The following is a 24,531-nucleotide window of genomic DNA, read 5'->3' on the forward strand; positions in this document are numbered from 1 at the left end:
TGAACCTTGCACATGGCTAATATCAGTAGAGTACTGAGAAATAAAATCTAAATGGCGCAATTGTCGAGGTGAACATTTATGAGGGTTCTGTTTAAAAGCGTATATTAACGGTTTTTGATCCGTATAAATTATAAAATTTCTGCCCTCTAACATGTGTCGGAATTTCTTAATTGCAGAATAAATAGAAAATAATTCCCTATCGTACGCGGACCATTTCTGTTGACTTTTATTGAGTTTCATAGAGAAAAATGCTATAGGTTCCCATGTTTGTTGAGACAACTGCATAAGTGTGCCGCCGATTGCGACGTCTGAGGCATCTACCCAGATGCTTAGCTGGGCTCCGGGAATAGGGTGTCTCAAAAGGGTAGCCTGAGCAATGGCATTTTTGGCAGCAATAAAGGCTTGTTCAGCATTCTCGTTCCAATTTAATTGTGGGGATGAATCCTGAACACGAGAACGAGATTTCTTTTTATTAATATAGCCTTCTAACAATTTTATTAAAGGAGAAAGAATATGTGCTGCTTTAGGTATGAAACATCTGTAAAAGTCAAACATGCCTAAAAATCGGCGAAGCTGAGTGAGAGTGGTAGGTTGAGGAAATTCTAAAATACATTTGACTTTGTCAGGAAGAGGTTCAATTCCGTTTTCACTAAGGTGAAAACCTAAGAAATCAATAGACATTTGACCAAAGGTGCATTTTGAAACATTTATGCAAAGTCCATATTCCTGAAGTTTGGAAAATAAAGCTTTCAAATGCCTGCAATGTTCCTCAGAATCTTTAGAGGCTATGAGCAAGTCATCGACAAAAGCGTAAACACCTTCTAAATCCCGCGTGACTTCATCTATAAAGCGTTGAAAAGTCGCGGATGCATTGCATAAGCCGAATTGCATACGGGTACTTTCGAATAAACCGAATGGTGTGCATATGGCGGTTTTGTGGATGTCGGCTGGGTTAATTGGTATTTGATGGTATGCCTTAATCAGGTCGACATGACTAAAAATTTTAGTACCGTGCAATGCAGCAGTAAAATCGGCTAAGCATGGAATAGGGTATTTGTCTTTTATTGTTTGAGTGTTCAATGCTCGATAATCTCCTACAGGTCTCCATTCCAGACTTCCCTTTTTTGGAACCATGTGAAGTGGGGATGCATAATTGCTGCTCGAAGGTCTCAAATGCCCCAATTGCATCATAGTTTGAAATTCTTGTTTTGCTATTTTTAAGCGATCTGGAGCTAACCGACGAGGTTTTGCAACCACAGGTGGACCTTTAGTTATGATATAATGAACGGTGTTATGTTTAACAGGTTGGTTAGGATCTGGTAATCTAGTAACTGAAGGAAATTCTTTTAAAATTTTGTGATATGGTGTATCACTAAATACAGTTTTTACTGAATAAATGCTTGCATTTTTCATGCAACCGACGGTTTTAAAATGCATTTTTAAATCTTTGAGACATTTGTTTCTGAGATCAAGCACCAATTCAAAGAAATGGAGATAATCTGCTCCAAGAATGGGTGTACTAACATTTGCTATAAGAAAAGTCCATGTAAACTGTCGTCTTAATTTGAAATCCAAAGAAAGTGTTTTTTGACCATAAACATGAATAGTAGAAGAATTAGCAGCGAAAAGTGTTTGTTGGGACGAATTCCGTTTTTGAGAATTATTTGCTGGAAGTAAAGACACGTCAGAGCCGGTATCGACCAAGAATGAAAGGTTTGTTCTACGGTCACGAACGAACAGGCGACGTGAAACTTGAGGCAAAGAATAAGTCGCCTCTATTCTTTGCTGGTTTCGTTTCCCTGCCATGAACAAGGTTTTGTACATTTGTCATCTCTACACTTTTTCCCAAAACGTCTATGATACCAGCAAACAGAATAATCTCTCCTTTTGGAATTGCTTCTTTCCTTATTGCGATCTCCGCGATTTGGTGAGCGACTACGAGAAAGAGAAATGCGATCAATACGTTTGTTTAATTTTTCTATTTGTTTAAATAATTTATCCTCAAGAGACTGATCGACTGTGCGAGAAACGGCACAAGTCCCTGGGGTTGGATTTACTTCCAAAATTGTGTCGGCAATTTCTGCAGCTTTATCTACAGTTAAATTGGAAACCGCTGCCAAAATAGACTGAACAGTCGAAGGCAAATGTTGAAGGAATAATTCTAACATTAAGTTATCAGGAACATTTAAAGATTCTGCTCGACGCTTCATATTTCTAAGCAAATCGGAAGGTTTTCGAGAGCCTAATTCCTCTCCAGATAATAATTGGCGAATTTCTTGCTGAAAAGATTCTCCCGAACGATTTATTAACTCAGTTTTGAGCTTTGTATATGGATCAATATGGTCTGGTTTCATAAGTAAATTCCGTACTATTGATGCAATATCTTGAGGAAGATGAGCAACTATGTAATTATATTTAGTAATGGATTCTGTGATAGGTTTCGGGGTGGCAAGAGCAAAGGTACTTTCACACATAATAAACCATAAAGATGGGTCTGATCGGTTATAAACCGGAATTTGGGCGGCATGAACATCAGACATTGTGCAAGGTTTTTAAGCCAAAATAAAAGCAAAAATTTAACTAAAGAAAATGAAATTAAATGATAAGTAGAAAACAGAATTATAAAATGATCTATAATTACTACTCATCTGTGATCCGGAGGACGAAAACCGATGTAATCCATTACTTCTGGTTTGGAGATCTTGAGTGATGGCTTGTAGTCAAAACCGAAAGTGCTTGAGAACTGTTCATACGATTTAACACAGTCCGGGTTACCATTATAGAGATTTCCTATTATGTTTTTACCACCAATCCTCGAATTCCATATCACAGATTATGTTCTTACTGCATTAATATAAATATTAACAAGACATAGTGCACAATAAAAATTAAGCTTTATTTCGGAACTTCGCGCACACTGCCTGACAGCCTGCCTGTTTCGCTCTGCTCGCTACTCGTAAGAAACTTCTCCTCTAGGGTTGCCACACTTATTGGAGGGTGCAAGGCGCGCTCCTTATCGCCATCACCACACATACGTTTATTTCCTTCAAATAGAACCAAAGTCCTTTTTCTGTTATTTTCTTAATTGAGATTAAATTTGTTCCTAATTCAGGAGCGTATAAAACTTCTGATAAGAGAACTTCAGTTATTTTTTGTTTAGCATTTAATGTTTTAAAACGGACAGTTCCTATCACCGTTGATTTAATACATTGCCCATTCGCAGTTATAATATCTGATGGATTTATGGGTTTACATTCCATGAAATATTTCTTATTATTTACCAGGTGATTACTTGCTCCGCTGTCAAAAATAAAACTCTCGGATGATTGATGTACGGTGTAGTTAATAGACAGAGCGACGCTGTCACATCTGGATTCAATTTCCGGTGTTTTAATTTTTGTTTGTTGTTGGTTCATTGCGAGGTTACCTATATTCTTTGCTTGGCGTGTTTTAGAATCCGCATATGTTTTCTTTGAGTTTTGGCGTGGTTCATTTCTTTGTTTCGATTTTAGATGATAACACTCTGATCTAAAATGGTTATTTTTATGACAATATGAGCAAAACTTTTCTCTCTTTGTCTTGTTTTGAAATGAAGCTTTAAATGCCTTTGAATCTGATGAATTATTTTCAACTCTCTTGTTAAATTCGTCAATTAATTTCCCTTTTAAGAATTCTGGATTCAGTTCCGATTCTGCTCTGGCTTCAAGAGCCATAATAAGTGTATCGTAAGAACTAGGCATTGAACAAAGCGAAAGTGCTGAAACGTGTTCGTCTTTTATGTTCTCACCTATTGATTTGAGTTTATCGACTAACTCCAGTAATGTATTTATATGTGTTTGCATATTTCCGTCTTCTTCAAGCTTCAAACTGTAAAGCTTTCGCAAAAGAAATAGTTTACTTGAAAGATTAGACCTTTCATGTACCTGCCTGAGTTTTTCCCAGGTGGCTTTAACAGTAGTTTCATGTTTAATGGGAATTATTTGGCTGTCTTCGATACATAAATTTCTCATCGCGCGACATTGCCGATCCCGTTTACTCCATTGTTCTGTAATGGGGCTTGGAGGTATATCTTCGATTACATCGTAAAGATCCTCCTTTATTAGTAGCATTTGCATTTTGAATTTCCATGTTGAATAATTGCTGGAATTCAGTTTTGCAAATTGCATTTGACTTGAATTCAACATTTTTGTATCGTCGAAAAATTTATTTTCAATTTTAATATGAAACTACAGTTTAGCTTTTACAGTTTTTTTTCTTTTATTATTATTTAATTAGCTATGATCTTTTCATCAGGACTCATAATCTTTTGTTGTAAAACATTTTATAGCCTCGAAATTTCACAACAAATTAATAAAAATAGAGAGCAAAATGATTCTTCTTACTGTTCTATCCAGCGCATCATCAAGCGAGATCATACCTAATTAACTTGTAATCCAAAATAGGTGTAGACGGAAATTGTAAAATCACAAAACACAGTCTTTATTAATACATGAAAAATAGATAAAATTCGTTAGTATTCCAAATACATATTGAAAAAAGGAGTTATATTATAGAGAGTATCATATCATTGTCCTATACTGAAGGAGTGAGAAATGTAAGGTGTAAAAAAATAAGAGAGTTACACAGTTAACTCTTTTGCAGGGTTTCCAGTTTCATACAGTTTATCGTGGTATTGGCGACAGTCCATCACTATATGCATACCAACAATGATATCATGCTTATCCATTATTGGCATGAAATTGGATTGTTTGACGACAATTTTAATTTGTTGAAATAGTTGATGATAAAATGTACAAGTACCAAAAATTAGTGTAAAGTACGCAAGAAAGATATATTTTCTAAACTCCAGTCAGTAAATTCTGAAATTTTCATGTAGCATTTAAGATAGCAAGGACTGTTTTATAATAATGAAAATCTGATTGAAATATTATTTTAACTAATGAGAAAAAAGCTGACAATTTTGACAGCTCTCACAAGTAAACTTTCTCTCCTTTGATGTATATTTCCCAGAAGCCCATATATTTTCTGAAAGCTTATGTCACAAGTAGAAAAACTGTGAAATCTTAAGGGCAGCAGAACAAGCATTTAGGAGCTGTAAGACCCACAATGTATCAGTAAAATGTTGGAAACAGGACACCAAACATGGATGAAATGCTCATTTTATGTATTTATATAAACTAATAACATGGTAAGAAGGTGAAAATCTTGATATAAAAGAAAAAACAACTTGTTGAAAAGAAACGATATACATTGGGATGCTGAAAATGCGACTTGTTATTGACTTCAGACAAAATCTGTTGTGAGAGACAGTCAGTGTGCGACTCATTAAACATTGAGAAAGTTAACATTGGACACATTTTGCAAAAGCAATAGCCTCACACTTTGCACACTCATCATTATGTCAATGAATCAAAGCAGTAATCCATTGGCGCAATCCACTGTCCAAGTTCGTCACCCAAGCATCCACCCTTATAAAAAGCATACTTAATCAAGTTCTTGAAACGATGAGTGCAGAACTGATATAGTGAAACGTCTGCATTGCCCAAATCCTATCGCGATGCCGAATATGCTCCTGTGTGTCGATAATGCTTGTGTCCATTATGTAACGAACAAAAGATTTGTAGTGTCTGAAGAAATGAATATACAGAGACTGGATATTTCCCATACATCCTTCAGGTACCAGTTCTTTTTGTAGGACTTTACCATGAGGTTATTCAGAAGCAGACAATGCATGAACATACAAGAAATAGAGACTTCATTACGGGAATATGTCCATCTATACACACTTTAATGATACTTTATGGGTCCTGTAGCTCCTAAACGCTTGTCCCTCTGCCCCTAAGACTTCACAGATTTTCTACTTGTGAAATAAGCTTTCAGAAAGTATATGGGTTTCCGGGAAATCGGTATCAAAGGAGAGAAGGGTTTACTTGTCAGACTGTTTTCAAAACAAAATTAAATGTTTTTAATTATATCATGTGGCTTGGCTTTTGAATGTATTTAGTCAAAAGATCAGTTTATTAGAAAATGTTACTGTAAAAGATTTTCATAATTACAGTATTTACAGAGTGATCAGCGAATAAGCCCTGATCTCAAAATTAAATATCTCTACAACAAAAATCGATAGAATTATGCGGTAAATTGTACATTTATTAGCAAAACTGTAAAAATAGTATACAAAAGTTTAGAAAATTTAGTTACGAAAATCGTTTACAGGTGGTGCTCTGCACTGAAAACTTTCTCTGAAAGGAGTGAAAAAAATTAGTTAAAAAAATAGAGTGAAGCAGCCTTTGCAATCAAAATACAATTTTTTTTTAAAATGTTCACCGTTCGAAACAATGAGGTGGCGTAAATGAACAATGAAATTTGACATCACGTCTTGCAGTGTCTCGACGGAAATGGAATCTTTTGCAACACCAATCAACAGTTCAAGCTCATCTAGAGTAGCAGGATTGTTTCGATAGACAGCGTCTTTCAATGCACCCCACAGAAAGAAGTCACAAGGACTCAGATCGGGAGAATATGGAGGCCAAGCTATTTCTGTGTCAGTAAATTGAGGATAATCTAACGCAATTACTCTATTCCCAAAGTATTCATGAAGAAAGTGAAAAACTTTATTTGTTCGATGTGGTCGAGCCCCATCTTGCAGGAACCAGTTGATAGCTGGTCGATCCTCCAACGCTAGTTGAGTGCTGACAAATCGTTCCAAAATTGTAACGTAACGTTCAGTAGTTATCATTTCTCGTACGAAAAAGGGTCTGATAATGCCTCTGGCGCATACCGCAGCCCATGCCATAACTTTAGGCGAATGCAGTACTTTTTCTTCACACAAATGAGGAGTTTCAGTACCTCAAAATCTCCAGTTTTGTTTATTAACGATTCCATTCAAATGAAAATGTGCCGTATCTGTGAACCAGATGCAGCTCACATCAAATCTGTTGTCGATCATTGTTAGATGATTCGCAAAGTCAACCCTTTGTTGCACAGCTTTCAAGGGTATGGCCTGATAACTTTGGATTTTGTATGGAAACAGACGTAGGCTATTTTTAAATATTTTTTGTGTGCTTGTGTACTTCAAACCTGTCTCTGATGCAATAAGTCAGATGCTTTTCCTAGGATTTTGCTGAACAAATCCAGAAACTTTGGCTGCATTTTCAGGGGTGACTATAGTTTGCTTAGGCCCATCATTTCCCTTTCGATCATTAGCCACGCTACCAGTCCATTTGAATTTCGCGAAGAGCATGCGAATGGTTTTTACATCGGGTCCAACTGGAACATTGAATCGGTTTTGAAAACTGTGACGTGTTGCCGTAGGACTGTGTTCTGATTGGTGAAATTCCAGAACCAAAATACACGTTTTTCAATGGAATACATTATTTCACTTTCTACGCTAGCCTCTTTTCACTAGCCAACAGTTGTACTGATCACTTTCAACTTCGAAGCATATTTTAAAGGCTATTGACAGGTCATTGCGATTAGAGCGCCATCTGTTAACGATTTTCATAACTAAATTTTATAAACTTTTGTCCACCATTTTTACAGTTTTGCTAATAAACATACAGTTTACCGCATAATTCTATCGATCTTTGTTGTAGAGATATTTAATTTTGAAATCAGGGCTTATTCGCTGATCACCCTGTATGTACATAATGGTAAAGATTTGAACAAAGTAACGTAAATGCTAGTTAAAGGGCAGGTGCATTTTATATAATAATTTGCAGCGATGACTTAACCAAATTGTAATATTTCTGATTTTTCAAAGTTCTTATAAAACATAATTGTATTACAAATTAGAAAGAAATTCTTAATTTTTGTGTAATAATGATAAAATTAATATTTGTAGGTGGCCTGATAAAATAACTTTGCTACGTGGAAATCATGAAAGTCGGCAGATTACTCAGGTTTATGGATTTTATGGTATTAAAATTTTGATTATAATGTCACTTTTATATGATAAATAAGATCATCAAAAACTTTTTTTTTGTTCATTAAATGCAAGTATGTAATTTTTTATGTAAGTGTGTAAGAATATAAGAAATTTATGTATATAAGAATTATGTAATTTTTTATTCAAAAATAACAAATTTATTTGTTAAAATTTAAATTTTTATTCAATTTAACCCAAATTTAACTGTACTAGATTTTTTATGATTTTTTTTAACCAAGTAATATAATTAGAAAGTTATATTAAAAAAATTTTGGACTTCAGATATTCCATTATACAGAGTGATTCATAAAGAAGCATACACTTTCTAGGTGATGTAAAACAGTAATAGTCATAATGATGTGCACCACCTGAGCAAATCGTTAGGTAGATGTACTCTTAAAGTTTGTGTCTCACCCATGACAGAAGTGATGTAGGCGAGGGGTGGCCAATTTTTTCGTATATAAGACCTACTTTTTATCTTAAAAGTGTGTCGCGATCGACTTGTTGTTATAGGTGTAGTCTAAGGGGGGAGAAGGGTGTAAAATACATACAATGTTTATACACCATGTTTCAGTATAAGGTGCATTCCAGCGAGGTATGGGTAGATAAGTAAAATATATGTTAAAAGCTATTTTTTGTTTTTTGAATCACTTATTAAGTTTTCGAGATATAGGCTCATGAAGAAAATAAATTTCCAGACCCAACTTTTAATAGCAGCATTCCATACATGTGGTACCAAAAAAAAAATTGGTTTTCCTACACTTTTTCAAGATAAATTTTTACTAACTTAAAATACAATTTAAATTTTCAATCTATTTTTAATCTCGCTGAGCATACCTCGTACTGAAAAATAGATATAAGGTTTATCTACCTACGTAAACAACAACAACAACAATAATTGTTTAAAGATTTCAAAAATTCATGCCAAAGGGAAAAAAAAAAGAACATGGATAATTATTAACAATATTTATTAAGTAGTTACAGATAAAGACAGATTTATAATTTACTTTGTTGCCGTAACATTAATGGGAAGACTGAGATTGCATGTCCCTAACCAAGGAATCATAATTAGGTATATATCTTGAGAAAGATAATAATAAGTTTTCAGTATTGGAATCAATCAGGACAGAACGCTGTTTAGTCTTTGTTAGTTTCAAGTGCGAAAATGCCGATTCCCATAGGTATGTAGAAGATAACAAGAATAGATACATTCGCTACATTTGGTGATACTAGGATATTTTTCTCGGTTGACATATTTCCAAAAATCTTTGTCAAATTGTCGGGCTTGTAAGGTTAAGGCAGTTTGCAAAATTATAAATTATATGTCTGAAATTTTTTGGCTAATGCGTTTCACACTTAAATCTTTTTTTAAAGGAAAAAAGATATGAATTCCACAATTTCTTTAATTTTTTCAAAATCCTGGTATCTTATTTCAGTTATCTTCAGTTACTTTTTGGATTTCCGCGACATATTTGTCGATCTTATAATTAATATTTTTATGTTTTTTTAGGTTATCTGCCATATTTGGAAAATGATTCAGATTATTTTGTTGCTAATCTTCTATTAGCAAAATTAATTTTGTTTTATATGTGTCTATGCAGCTGATCATATCAATTTCTGTTTTATTTTTACCTTGTAATTCTAAATTTAAATGACTTAATTTTGAAGTAAAATCAGTAAGAAATGCACAGTAAGCTAAGTTTCATCATTTAAATTTTCGCAGTTTCCATCTTGTTCGTGAAGAAAATCTGTAACTTCAGGCAATAAATCATGTAATTGCTGCAAAAATTTACCTCTGCTTAGCCATCCGACTACATCCAATTGTATGTAGTAATACAAGGTAACCAAAAACGTTCTTGCCGTTTCTGATATAGCAATGGAAGAGTGAACCCCAACATAAAAATAGTCGCCAAACCTGGTGATGAAGTGATTAAGATGCGAGTTTGGACATTGACCAAAAGTATAAATATGCATTGCATCAGTACTTCAAACATAACTCACACAGCGACTAATCAAAATGGACACATCAAAGGCGCTCATTCGCATGTGTTTGCTATATGTTTTTAAAGAGGGCCTTTCAGCAGCAGAATCAAGTCGCCGAATTTGTTAGGCCTTTGGGGATGATGCTATTAACAAATGAACCACTAGGCAATGGTTTCAGAAGTTCAGGTCAGGGGATATGTCTCGTACACCACGCACCGGTCAGCTACAAGCGCTGGAAGATGATAGAGTGATAATGATAGACTGAGAGCAGCCATAGAGAGTGCACTATGAGTTCCTGCCAGTGGGCCAAACCATCTTGGCAAGCCTGTACGCGCAGCAGTTGTAACGTGTGCATAAGGAGTCAGCATTGGTCAATTGTAAGGGTGTACTTCTCCTCCATGATAATGCGAGACTGAATGTGGTGGCTTGGGAGGCCAGGGACATCATCCAGCGACTGAGCTGGGAGATACTAACCCATCCTCTATACTCCCTAGACCTCGCACAAACAGACTACCATCTTTTCCCTGGACAACCATCTTCATAGACAATCCTTCAACAACCGGCCAGACCTCGAAAAGGCCCTCGAAAACTTCTTTGCGTCCAAGACTCCCGAGTTTTACCGCGATGGCATTGCACAGCTATCCACTCATTGACATAAGGCACTGGATGTCAATGGTGATTACTTGTGATATTAGCGTTGATTATAATTTGTTTTATGACTTTTTCTATCTGATTGTCCAAAACGGCAAGAACGTTTTTAGATACCTTGTAATTCAGCTTGACTTTCATCGAGCTGCAGTTGGAATAGGCGCCGTCTGAGGCAACTTTCTCGAATTGAATGCTATGTCCATTACCTCTTTTGTATTTAGTCTCTTGCTGGTGAATTATGCAGTGGTAGCTTAAAAAGGCAGGGAATTAGTCTTCCTTATTACATAGCGCTATAAATCCATTTATGCTACCTATCATTGCAGCTGCGCCATCCGTTGTAATTGAGACTAATTTAAAAAGTGGTACTTTCAAATCATTGAACAAGTTTTTAAAGGCTTTGAATATGTTTACACCTCTAGTCCTTTCCTTCAAAGAAATCATACCCAACTATTCTTCTTTAGATGTAAAATTCTTAAAAACTATAAGAACGAAAGCAAGTAATTGTGCTGTATCACTTATATTTGTCGATTCATCACACTGAAGGGAAAAACACGAACGTCTGTTAATATCATTATATAACTGCTTTCCTACATTCCCACTCATCCTTTCAATTCGTTGCACCGCTGTGTTTCAGGGCAATTGTAGATCTTGAATTGCAGCAACAATTTCACTCTTGTTCTTAAAATGGTTAAAAAGTGAATCTGACATTTCTAAAAAAAATTCCTTTACAAATTTACCATCAGAAAATGGATTACATTTTTTTGCTAAGAGCTAGCTTATTCGAATGATGCAGTAGTTACTCTTGTGACTTCATACTTGGTTTTTTAAAAACACTTTGTTGATTTCTTAATTGAGTGTTAATTGAGATTTGTTTCCTTATCAGGACTTCTATTTCTTCCAATTGCTTTTGCAAACATACTGGAGTCCTGATCAAGAACAGAGAGTTTACTTTAAACTATGTTCGTGCAAGTGTAGAAGATACGACTCAAATGGGAAGGGTTTAATTACCCTTTATTCTTCACCGTGTACAGCTGTTCTCGCACCTCAGGATACAAAGACCAGTACTTATGGTCCGAAACCTAAAAATAAGAACTACAAACTAACGAAATTAAATAAGAACTAAACTCAAAAACTTTACAAAGTCTAGTAACAAAAAAATTGGCATTTAAACCTTGCGTATGTAGTAAGAAGAATGCGGAAAATCTATAATACATCTTCAGTATTAAGAGAACTAAATTCTGGCCTTAAAGGCAGACAGCAACTGACTGAAAAGCATGCATGAGGTTAAGTAGTGAGAAGTCTCTCTCTCTAACTCCTTCTTTTGTCTAAAAGACATGTCTTTAATACTTAACAGTTTGCAAGCTCAATTTGCATAACTAAAACTAACTGCGTTTATTCTGGCAGGAAGTGGAAAATAAGAGAGGACAGTATAAAGTATTAAAATCAAATAAACATTAGTAAAACTTAAAATCCTTACACCCTAACTTTACGTTTTCTCAGTTTAGAAATTTGGTGGCTAATCTGTTTGATACTTGTTTTTTAAAGCTAAAAAAAAGTCTCTCCAGATTACCTTTTTTAGCAATGGCTACTGAGGTAATGCACATTGAACAATATTTATCATTCAACATTGTAAAAATGTAATCAAGTTCTCATTCTTCATTCAAGTGAGAAGTTTTCAATTTCTTAGGTTTACTACTCATGTTCATAAGTATATTTGAATGCAAAGAAATATGACAATTTAAAGAATAAATATTGAATTAAATATTTTTCTAGAAAATTAAAAACTCGTGAATTGCGACTATTATCTTCATTATATTGAGAGAAATAAAAACAATACTGCATACTACCATCGGACACAGCAATACAAGTGTATTATAATCTAATAAAGATATATTCAAATTTACAAGAAGTATGTTAAAGTTACAATATAGTTATCATGGCTTAAATACTAAAATCTTAATTTAAATAGAATTATTGTTATTCCTAATACAGTACAAAGTCTGTAATCCGGAATGATCTATAATCTGGACCTCAAAGCTACAAACTTTATGCACATGCGTAAATGCAAAATGCATTTACGCATGTGTGTTTAATGTTTAACGGATGGTATAAGCTAAGTTAAAATTATCTAAGGCATTTCAGTTAATGTTGTAGATTGCACTGTTCCTTAATCTTCTAATTGGATCCGGCTTATTATTTTTGGCAGAATGTTAGAAGAACTTTATAAAAGTTAAGCTTGAACTTTCGATTATGTCAAAAAGAGTTTCCAATTCTGGAGCTGCCAAAGGATCTACAAAGCGAAAGCATGTTTCGATGTCCATTAAACAAAAAGTGGAATTGCTGCAAAAAATGGATAAAGGCCTATCTGTCTCAAAATTATGCGAGAAGTATGGCATTGGAAAGTCCACCATATATGACACAAGAAAAAGTAACTTTTTGAATTTTTTGTGGAAGCATTTTAAACAACTTGCATTGAAAGAAATGTTTAATAAAGTAAACAAATAAATATTAAGTAGGCTTTTTTTTTTTTTTTTTTTTTTTTTTTTTTTTTGTAAATTTTGATACCCTTTAGACCATGTTTTATCAGCATGATTTTTAGAGTAAGTGAGAGTTGGAATGCTGATTGTATATTTTAAAGTTCTTTTTGGTTTCTTTTTACTCATTTTTGTGTACTCGGGGCTCGTACTTTGGGGACCCAGTTTTAATGTGTGATTTAATTGGCTTTTAAATTAATTTTTCGTTTTGCTCAGCTAATGAGAGGAGGAACCGCGGGTCTCTGGTTGCCATCGTTTTGGTTTCGAGGAGGGATGACCTATTTTTAATCATATGGTTCCGCTGGGACAAGGCTGATTAAGTCTCCCTCGAATAGTTCACCCTTTAGACCATAATTGTTCTTTATTTCATAAATTACGATTTCATATTTTTAATTGTATAATTTCTGCATGTCATCTCACCAGATTTAAATTGATGATCTATAATCCGGAAAAAACCCTAATCCGGAATCGGCGAAGTCCCGACGAGTCTGTAATACAGACTTTGTACTGTATATTTGTAATACTGTCCTGTATTTTTCTCTCAGTGTTATAATAGTTTAGAGATCTGTTGCCGAGAAAGCTCACTTATCAAGTAAATAGATATATAAGAAAAGCAGTTTGATTTAAAAGAAAGAAAAGGTACTTGCATTTTAAACAGAAGAAAAAAATTGAAACCAAAAGCGGTCACTGAGGATAAATAATATTGATTAATAATAATAATATTAATACAAAAGAAAAGAAGCTACCGTCTGACACTACCAAATATTCAAGCTAACTGACTGTATTCTTTGACGAGTAGAGCCATAACATTTGCTATCACATATTGCATCTGGTGACAAGTGTAAAACATAAATCAAAATGTATTGTGCTGGATGGGCAGAGATAAGTGTCAGGCTGTCCGAATTATAGGAATCTATGACCTTGGCAAATTCCCAGAATGCATTAAACTATTGCTAAAAGGTTTTGTCTTCTGCAATTGCTTTCTGGTATACCGAATATATTTCCATTGTATACCGAATTCCACTTCAGTCATTGTGAGCGATCGACAAAAATTATCCTCGCAATCGACCTTGTTGGCCACCCCTGATGTAGCAATATTGTGCATGTCATGGGACTAGTCAGTCAAAATGGCAGCTTCTGCAGTGGAGAAGGCTTTTTATGTTCTTGAATTTAGCCAAATAGAATCCGCAACTGCCGTGCAACAGCATTTTCAGTCACGATTCAGAAAAGAACCTCCAACTAGAAAATCTATCAGTGGCATGAAAAAGTTTAAAAATATGGGCTGCTTGGTGCATGTTGAGATATTTGTAATCGCATTCTTATTGGTTAAAAAGAAGTATAGCTTTCTGTTGCATCCGATGCTTTAGCTTTCTGTCAGGTCCGATGTATTCTGAAACTTAATCTCATTCTATTTGTTTACATTTTATTAATGTTATTTTTGATTGATTGTTTTATGTGCCTTGTTATGATTTGTTAAAACCTGATCTGTTGTAAAGTTATATATATAACCTCTGTAAACTTTTTCACTCTCTGTGTGTACCTCTGCGTATTACTCTACAATAAATGTTTGTTTTTCGAACCACGGCATTTTCAATGTTCAACAATGCAAAAGTCCTGGATAACCAACTATAACATGTTTGGGTGGAAATAGAGTACCGGCTTGACGTGTGTTGTGTGATTAAAGGGTTCACACATAGAACATCTGTGATTGTCTCTAACAAAACTTAAAATAATCTCATATAATTCTGTACAGGTAATACAGTCAAAAGTCATTAATTCAGACACCCATAATCCGGAATGATCTATAATTCGGACCTCAAAGCTACAAACTTTCTGCGCATGCGTCGTGTTGACGCATGCGCGCAAGACCTTTACGGCTGCGAATATGCATATGCAAAATATGTTTACGCGTGCGCGTTTAATGTATAACGGACGGTATAAGCTAAGCGTTTAATGTATAACGGATGGTATAAGCTAAACTAGTTATCTAATTCAGTTGATGTTGCAGATTGTGTTGTTCCTTAATCTTCGAATTGGATCCGGCTTATTATTTTTTGCAGACTGTTTGAGCAATTTTATAAAAGTAAGCTTGAACTTTCGATTATGTCAAATAGAATTTCCGATATATATTTACTAATATGTAAAGGATCTACAAAGCGAAAGTATGTTTCGAAGTCCATTAAACAAAAGTGGAATTGCTGCAAAAAATGACCTAACCATTCCGAAATCTGTTTATCAATTTCACGTTGCTCTGTGATGGGGGGGGAACGCCGCGGCGCGCAATGAATTGTAAGTTGATCTGTCAGCTTTATCCTTATCTTCAGGGCAGATGTTTTCATTTTATTTGGCTTATAATTCCTAACTAAATGTAGTATTTCATCTCTATGTATTCAGTATTTGATATGACTTAAATCAAATTCCTCGTCATTATAATTTGCTTCCGATAGTGAAGAAAGTGACACAGAGGTTATTGAAAACGAAAAAATTTCGATTCACAAATTAGTCGGTATTCTCAACACAGCAATTATAGGACTTGGAACAGCGGAACTTTGTAACTGAACAAGAAATTATGTCTGTTTATAGAATTAAAGAGAAAGTATTATCACATAAAACGAAGCAACTTAAACAACTTACATTGAAAGAAATGTTTAATAAAGTAAACAAATAAATATTAAGCTTTTCTTTTTTTTGTAAATTTTGATACTGTTTAGATCATAATTGTTCTTTATTTCATAAATTACGGTTTCATATTTTTAATTTTATAATTTCTGCATGCTATCTTACCAGATTTAAACTGATGATCTATAATCCGGAATCGCCAAAGTCCCGACGAGTCCGGATTAATGACTTTTGACTATATAGAACATCTTGCATTGTTCTTGATTTATAGTGCATTTAAACTGTATACTTCTTTATGAATCACTTTGTCTATCTCTGATAAATGTATTACCTTTCTTGGTATAAATGAGCCTGCAGTTTTGTAAAATTTTAACCAGATTTATAAATAAAATCTTAATTTTTTCCAGCAGTTCTTTGTAATCAGATTTCTTATCTATTCATGATGTTATGTTTTGATTTGAATCTTTTTTTTTTTTTTTTTACTTTGTTTAATTATCTCTCATAAATGCCTTCTGTTTGTATTAATTATTTAAATTTAGTTTTTATTTTGTAGTAAAATTAGAGTCTCTTTTTATAATGCTTGTGCCTGCTAAATATAACATAAACTTAAAATTGAAAATAAATTGTTTTATTACAATGTATTCTGACAAGTTATGAGTGCTGATTTATCGGAATGACATTTTTTCCCTTGCTTTAAAAGCAAATCAAACTTAGAATGTTTATGTACTGATTAAAAAAATCCTCCTGCCAAAAAGTTATGCATGAGGCAAAGCAGTATATTTTCAAAATAGTTACGTGGCTACACAGAAGTGACTAAGCGAAAATAAATCATATGCATGGGGAGAACAACAGTGCAAAAAAGATGGATTTCTTGAAAAAGGTAAATGTTTTGTTACTGATGCTTCTTTTTTAGTCCAAAAGGGCTTTGTCCCTAAAGGACTATTGTTTTTGTCTTGCAATTTTACATTGAAAACTTTAAAAGGCTGTATCACTTTTCAAATTGTTACCCCCAAATACTATCACCCTGTATTATATTTGAAGAAATTAAATATTGGAGAATCTGCATGAATTTATTTATGTTTCTCACATTGTGATAAAACAAGGGTACCTAGAGCCATCCAATTTTGAATGGCGCAATTCTACTGCGAATATGGCCATCTGAAAGCCAAAATTTGAAATTTGGAGTTTGTTTTATTATTGATTTCATATTTTGTAAAACTTTAACGAATTTTTGATCAACAATTTAAAAGCAAACAATGGCAACACTCCACGGGAGGGGGGGGGGGACCTTTTTATCTCCAGCACACGGAACTGTGTATCGGAAATTCTAAAGATACGCTCATTTTAAAATTATTTTGCGACATGAACTGAATTTGATGGTTTAAGGGCAAAGAACATGATATTTAATAACTAAAGGTAACACACAAAATGTTAAAAAATGCGCCTTTGGACGTAATTTAAAATCTGAAACCTTTCAGTTTTTTTTTTTTAAACCTAAAATAATATGAAGGAAATCTCTTTTGGTGGGCAAAACTGTGACTAAATAATGATCTTGTTCTCATTTTTTATTTTATTTGATTATTCTTATATGGAATTCTTAGTGTGCTGCCATTTTTAAAATGTCTGTTGGCTATATATGTCTGTTAGCGAAAAATTAACTGGCAATGAGTTTGTGAATCCTAGTGCAGATAATCAGAAAGTACCAAGTTTTTAAGGTTTTTATTTGACTAAAATTTTACCAGTATTGAAGGTAATATGTGTTTGTTTTATGTATTAAATACTGTTACATTCATTACTTCTCTTTGAGAGAAGTTCCAAGTAATTCCATGTTTGGAAACAAACAGGAATTATTGAACGATGTTGATCTGATTTGTTGCTATTAATGCAAGCTTTTATCATGAGTTCTTCATAAAACATCTCGACACAAATACTATCACCCTGTAACCGTCTAATACCAGTTTCCTTGACGGGTGTTTAAATTCTCTGGTTCATTTACATGTTATTTTCTTGAGCAAAAATTTGTCAATGGCATTCAGCGATTCCTGAATTCAAGATTAAATGCTAGATTTTTTATTTAACTTATATGTGTTCTAAACATTTCATATTGAGTTGTATATTAAAATGCATTTTTATATTATTTCTTTAATTCTTTAATTAATGTATTTGCTTGATAACTACTATTTGTTTCCTTCAAATGTATGGACATTCTGCATCTGCTCTTCAGTTTGTAAATCGTTGTTGGCCAGGCAGAAATAGTTGTCTATAATTATACAAACTACAGTCAAAAGTCATTAATCTGGACTCGTTGGGACTTCGGCGATTCCGGATTATCGATTTTTCCGGATTATAGATCACCAGTTTAAATCTGGTAAGATGGCATGCAGAAATTACAAAATTAAAAATATGAAACCGTAATTTATGAAATAAAGAACAATTATGATCTAAAGGATATCAAAATTTACAAAAAACAAAACAAAACAAAAAAAGCTTAATATTTATTTGTTTACTTTATTAAACATTTCTTTCAATGTAAGTTGTTTAAGTTGCTTCGTTTTATGTGATAATACTTTCTCTTTAATTCTATAAACAGACATAATTTCTTGTTCAGTTACAAAGTTCTGCTGTTCAAGTCCTATAATTGCTGTGTTGAGAATACCGACTAATTTGTCAATTGAAATTTTTTCGTTTTCAATAACCTCTGTGTCACTTTCTTCACTATCGGAAGCAAATTATAATGACGAGGAATTTGATTTAAATCATATCAAACACTGAATACATCGAGATGAAATACTACCTTTAGTAAGGAATTATAAGCCAAATAAAATGAAAACATCTGCCCTGAAGATAAGGATAGTGCTGACAGATGAACTTCCAATTCATTGTGTGCCGCTGCTTCCCCCCCCCCACAGAGCAGTGGGAAATTGATAAACATATTTCGGAATGATTAGAGAATCAAAGGATGTGCCTTTATCCATTTTTTTGCAGCAATTCGACGTTTCATTTGATGGACATCAGAACATGCTTTCACTTTGTATATCCTTTAGTAGTGATGCTAAAGCAAAGTTTAAAGTTTAAAGAAATTAAACATTTAGCAGTAGTAGCAATAAAAGCTCCCTGGGTTAATATGTTGTGCAGACATTGAAGACAATAAAAAGTTTTGAACTTAACCAATTTATTAACAATATAATAAAGAATAAAAACACAGAAAATAAATTTCAACAATATCAGAGTCTTAGGAAAAATATAATATAACCATCATTCATCAAATAATATTTTTACCTGGTCTCCAAAAACACTGGCATTCTATACAAACAAAATGTCCTAAACAGTAATTATGCAGCCTAAAAATGAAGCTGGCTACACATTCAATAAGTCCATAATCAATGGTCGAGAAAAACACCTGAAATTTAAATCAAGTTCTTGAAAACACTTAAAACCGGCCTAACTCCGTTTGCACGAGGAATCTCCGCTCACGTGTTTTAATTGCCGCCTTCATTGAAGAACATGAATGCCGCCCACAGCAGTCACTCACATGGTAGCCTCTGGAACCAAGGAACTTTGTTCTGGAACAACCATCCCGCGGGTAGGCACCAAGGAGTTTTATTCAGGAACAGCCATCCCGCAAATCGGAACCAAGGCACTTTATTCACCGGACTGCATGCATCCTTCTGAAGGGGCTGGAAACCACTCACTCAAGTGCCAGGAAAGCAGGAACTAGAAGGGTTGAGCCAGAGTGATGCGAGATACTTATAGCAGAAGTAGGCATGACGTCATCTCACAGCAACCAATCAGCTATCGGCACGAATCGGCTTTCCAGATGACGTAACATCACGTTTCGTTTTTACATCTCAATTAGGTTGAAATAGTCCATTCTCAATGCAAACAGTGGCAGCAAGAAAAAGAAGTATAAGTAACTACTATATTACATTAAAATAAGAACTAAATAAACATTTCAAGGAGGAGAGAGGATGCAGTAAAAGGTTTACAATAAGTTATATTTTCCAACAAATGCCCCCCACATCATCATCTCCAACCTGAAATAAAAACTGAATGGCAGTATCTTTACAAAATTCAAAACAAGAACAAATAAATATCACAATTTCATTCAGAAATTTTTAAGAAAATTTTCCTTTGGGAAAATCTTATCCCAGTAGTCAAAAATTTTACTGTAGCAAGAAAGTCCAACATGTTACAAAACAATACAAAGACATATGTATGATCATACACTCAATACATTTACCCAGGGCCCTGGTCACTCATACAACATTCTACACTATACAGTTTTACATTTACCTAATATCCATCACATATGACTTATAACATATTATTTTCAAATAAACAAAACTCTTAACTTAAATACACACAAAAACAAATTTCATATGAAAATTGTTCCACAAAATCTTATCAGGTTATGCTTAGTCAGCGGTTTTGTCATGGGATCAGCCAGATTATCTTTACTTGGAACATATTTTAAATCAAAAATTTCCCTGTTCGATAGATCACGAATGAAAAATAGTTTCACATCTATATGTTTTGTCCTTGAGTTTTCAATGGATGATTTTGTAAAACATATAGCAGCCATGTTACCAGCAAACAATATTGGTTTTGAAACGTAGTTACTTGCAATCTTAAACTGAATGCATTCATCCAAAATATTTTTAAACCAAACTAATTCTTTTGCTGATTCAGTCATGGAGATAAATTCAGCCTCCATTGTAGACAAACTCACTCCCCTTTCTTTAAATGTATGCCAAGATACAGGTGATTCTCCCAACAAAGCTATTTGTCCACCAATAGACACCATATCATCCCTGCTTGAAGCAAAATCCGAATCTGAATATATATTGAGCTTCAGTTCCTTGCATACCAGTTTAAGTTTGTGCTGTCTGGTATTGGAAACGTACCCTAAAAGTTTAAGTAATCCTTCCCAGTGAAACTTGCCAGGATTGCTTTGGAACTGAGAAAATATATTAACAGCATAAGCTATATCCGGACGAGTACGATTGCAAAGAAATGAGAGACATCCCAAAACATTTCTATAAGGATAATTCATCATTTCAGTTGTTTCTTCTTGTGTACTGGGGCTTTGAGACTTTGAGTATTTCACACCTTTAACTATTGGAAGAAAAGTAATTTGTATTTTAAAAGACTTAAATCGATCAACTATGTCTTCTATATATAATTGCTGATGAATTAAAACACTATTGTTCTCATATTCAAATTCCACACCCAGAAGCTTTCTTGTTTTAACCAAAATTTTCAAATCGAAATGTGAACTCAGGACTTTTAATATCCTTTTGGCCTGAACTTCACTTTTCCCAAACACTACTGTATCATCAACATAAACCAACAGAATGACAAAATCTTTAAAACGATAAACACAATTACACCACTCAAACTTGATAAACCCTAGGTTACATAGTGTTCTATCCAACTCGTAGTACCATAATCGCCCACTCTGATGCAAACCATACAAGGCTCTATCTAAACGACATACAAAAGTTTCTTTATCTCGCTCTACAAAACCCTAAGTTTGGGACATGTAAATTTCCTCTGATAAAGGAGCGTAGAGATAGGCACTTTTTATGTCACATTGTATATTTGCCCATCCAAGGTGTGCAACTAAAAGGGAGAAAAAGAGCCTTATTACTGAAAAGTTGACTACAGGCGAGTAGGTTTCATCATAGGTATCGTATTTAATTTGCCGATAACCCTGAGCCACTAAACGAGCTTTAAAACGAACAATGTTTCCAAATTCGTCACGTTTAATGTTGAAAATCCACCTGCAACCTAGTGGAGTCTTGTCTTTAGGAAGTGGAACGAGATGCCATACCTTATGCTTTCGCATGTTGGCCATTTCCTCTTCCATTGCCTCTATCCATTTAAGCTTTTCTGTGGATTTCATTGCCTGGTTATAAGTGTTTGGAATTGAAACATCTAGTCAGCTATCTCGGGTACATGACGTTGAAGGAGTACCAGTTGGGTCGATTTCACCACTATAAGTGTTGCTTCCCTTGAAATCAAACAAGGTAGGATCATACTGAATATTATGTTCAGTGCAATACCTTTCTACATCATTTGGTGATCATAGTCTTTGATTAGACCCCCTCTCAAAATAATACACATCTGTACGAGTGCCGTCTGGCCTTGGAACAGGTTTATGAAGCCAAGTTACTTGTCTCAATGTAGATTGAGTGTCAGTGCCAATTGTAGAAGAAGGTGCATTGGTATCGGTTCTTTCTTCTATTTCAGGAAAATAGCCAACTGGAGTATCATTAGATTGGAACTCAACCCTTTCTTCAGATTCTAAATCAGGAAGGGTGCCCAGTGCAGCTCCACTGCCACTTTTCTGCATTCCAATTGACTCTTTAAAAGTAGCATTTAGGGTTTCTACTACCTTTTGCTCATTTTCCAACCAAATCTTGTACCCTTTTGTTCGTACAGTGTACCCAATCAATCGGCCCTTCGTTGCCTTTGGATCAAGTTTAGAATTTCTTTTAGCCTTTGGAATTCCCACATAGGCAATCGTTCCAAATGCCTTAAGATGACGTACTGATGGTTTCCACTTAGTGTATAATTCAAATTGCATTTTATCTAGGCCCTTATGACAAATTCTATCAAATGAATATGCAAAATACATTACTGCATCTGACCAAAATTTGTAACTCATTCCACTATCATGTAAGATTGCACGTACATTGTTGAGAGCTGTCTGATTAAATCTCTCACAAACTCCATTCTGTTCTGGGGTATATACATCTGTAAATTCGTGCTTTACACCATTTTTATTACAATATGACCTGAATTGATCATTATCATATTCTCGCCCATTCTCAGTCCTAAAGTATTTGAATGTAAGGTTCAAAGATCTTTCCGCACGTGCTATATGCCTTTCAAATACTTCAAACACCTGACTTTTCTCCACAATGGGGTACACTACCACATAACGAGAATATTCGTCAATAAAGGAAACGAAATAACCTCCACTATTCCTACCTGGAATGCTAATAGGTCCCCATACATCAGAAAAAACCCTTTCAAGCGGCCTCTTTACTTGAATACCTTCTAAGGGTCTATAGGAGATTCGTCTTTGCTTATTGATTTGGCAATGTTTACAAAACAAATTAGGTGAGTGCTTTAACACAGGAAGACCTCGAACTGAATGTCTCTTACTAGTCCTGACAATAGCACCATAATTTATATGACCAAACCGACCATGCCATAATTTACTATTATTATGCTGAACTGTGGATGCCTCAAATTTTACAGATTTGCCCCCCTTTTTGACTATTTTCGGGAATACATGATAGTTACTTCCTATCAACTTAGCTTTATACAAAGTTTCATTTTCATCATCAATAACTTTAATTTGACCATTTTTACCATAAAATCTTGCTCCATTGATATCTACTCTAGGTCCAGATATTAAATTTCGTTTCAGTTCAGGTGAGTATAACACATTTTTAAGCAAAATAACCGTATCCCCAAATTTCATTTTAACAGTACCCTTCCCATGAATTGGAAAAGTTACCCCATCAATAGCTACTAGCATATTCTCATTTTTCACAGGAGAAAAAGTATCAAACAATTCACGACTTTTACAAAAATGATGAGATGCAGCTGTATCAAAAATCCAACTATCATCATTCTCTTCCAAATTGTTAACATTAGCTTGAGCTATAAAATGGGACTGTGCATGGGAATTATTTTTACCTTTACTCAACTTGGGTTTATTCTTACACTTAGGAGATGCTTTATTACTACTAGATACATCTGAGGAAACAGAAGAAGCAGGTGAGGGTGATCTGGAAAAATTACCTCTCTCTCTACAGTATTTTTTAATATGACCTAGACGGCCACATTTATAACACTTGAGTCCTTTAATCTGCTTAAATTTGTGTTCACAGTTAGTACTTTGGACTTCTGTAGTCTTATTAGAATTTTCCCTATCTATCTCTCTTAAACCAAGACACGTTTCCTCTGCTAGTATTTCAAGTTCAACATTTTTAAATATGAACTTTTCATCTGGCCACCTCAAAACATTCTGAACGACTTGATCAAATTTATCTGGAAGGAACCTAAGAAACTGGAAACATATATATACGTCTCTTACAGCCTGATTAATATCAGCTAGCTGTTCAGTTATGCGTTTTAATCTAGAAGAAAAGAAACTAATACTTTCATTTGGCTTAATTTTACAATTTAAGAACTCTGAAAACAGGGACATATGTCTTGACCAATAATCTGGCTGGAAGTATTTGGCAAGCGTATTCCATGCCACTACCGGGTCATCAATTTCACATATCAAGTTTCTATATTCAGGGCTTACATTCATATAAATTAACAATAATGCCAATCGATTTCTATTTTGATAGTCGGCTATAATTTCTTTTGTAATACCCTTAACATCATTTAAATCAGGACATTTTTCAATACCTTTAACCAAAAGCCATGCATTTTTTTTTCATTTTAAACAAATTTCATATCTTTGGACCATGTAAAGTAATTACATGCCTCAAGTTTAGCAATATTATGCATGACACTAACAGTAGCCATATTTGAATTTTAACAAAACCGCCCCCCAATCTCTTAAGTCCTAAATTAACTTTAAACTTCAAAAGTCTGCACTAAAAATAACTCAGGGGCTGGTGGCCCATAACCAAAATGATGCTAAAGCAAAGTTTAAAGTTTAAAGAAATTAAACATTTAGCAGTAGTAGCAATAAAAGCTCCCCGAGTTAATATGTTGTGCAGACATTGAAGACAATAAAAGGTTTTGAACTTAACCAATTTATTAACAATATAATAAAGAATAAAAACA

The 24,531-nt window shown here is 34.2% G+C and overlaps 1 protein-coding gene across 1 annotated transcript in view; it reads left to right on the forward strand.

Moving 5' to 3' along the window:
* PpV (Protein phosphatase V) overlaps positions 1 to 24,531 on the forward strand; it is a 93,714-nt gene that overhangs the window by 28,735 nt on the left and 40,448 nt on the right. Inside the window, exon 5 of the mRNA XM_085823178.1 lies at positions 7,844 to 7,917. Coding sequence (XP_085679304.1) covers positions 7,844 to 7,917 — 74 coding nt within the window. The remainder of the gene's footprint in view (positions 1 to 7,843; positions 7,918 to 24,531) is intronic.

This window comes from Stegodyphus dumicola, chromosome 9 (assembly GCF_044657685.1).
Source record: "Stegodyphus dumicola isolate Sdum_Otavi_A_Nest chromosome 9, ASM4465768v1".
NCBI lineage: Eukaryota > Metazoa > Arthropoda > Arachnida > Araneae > Eresidae > Stegodyphus > Stegodyphus dumicola.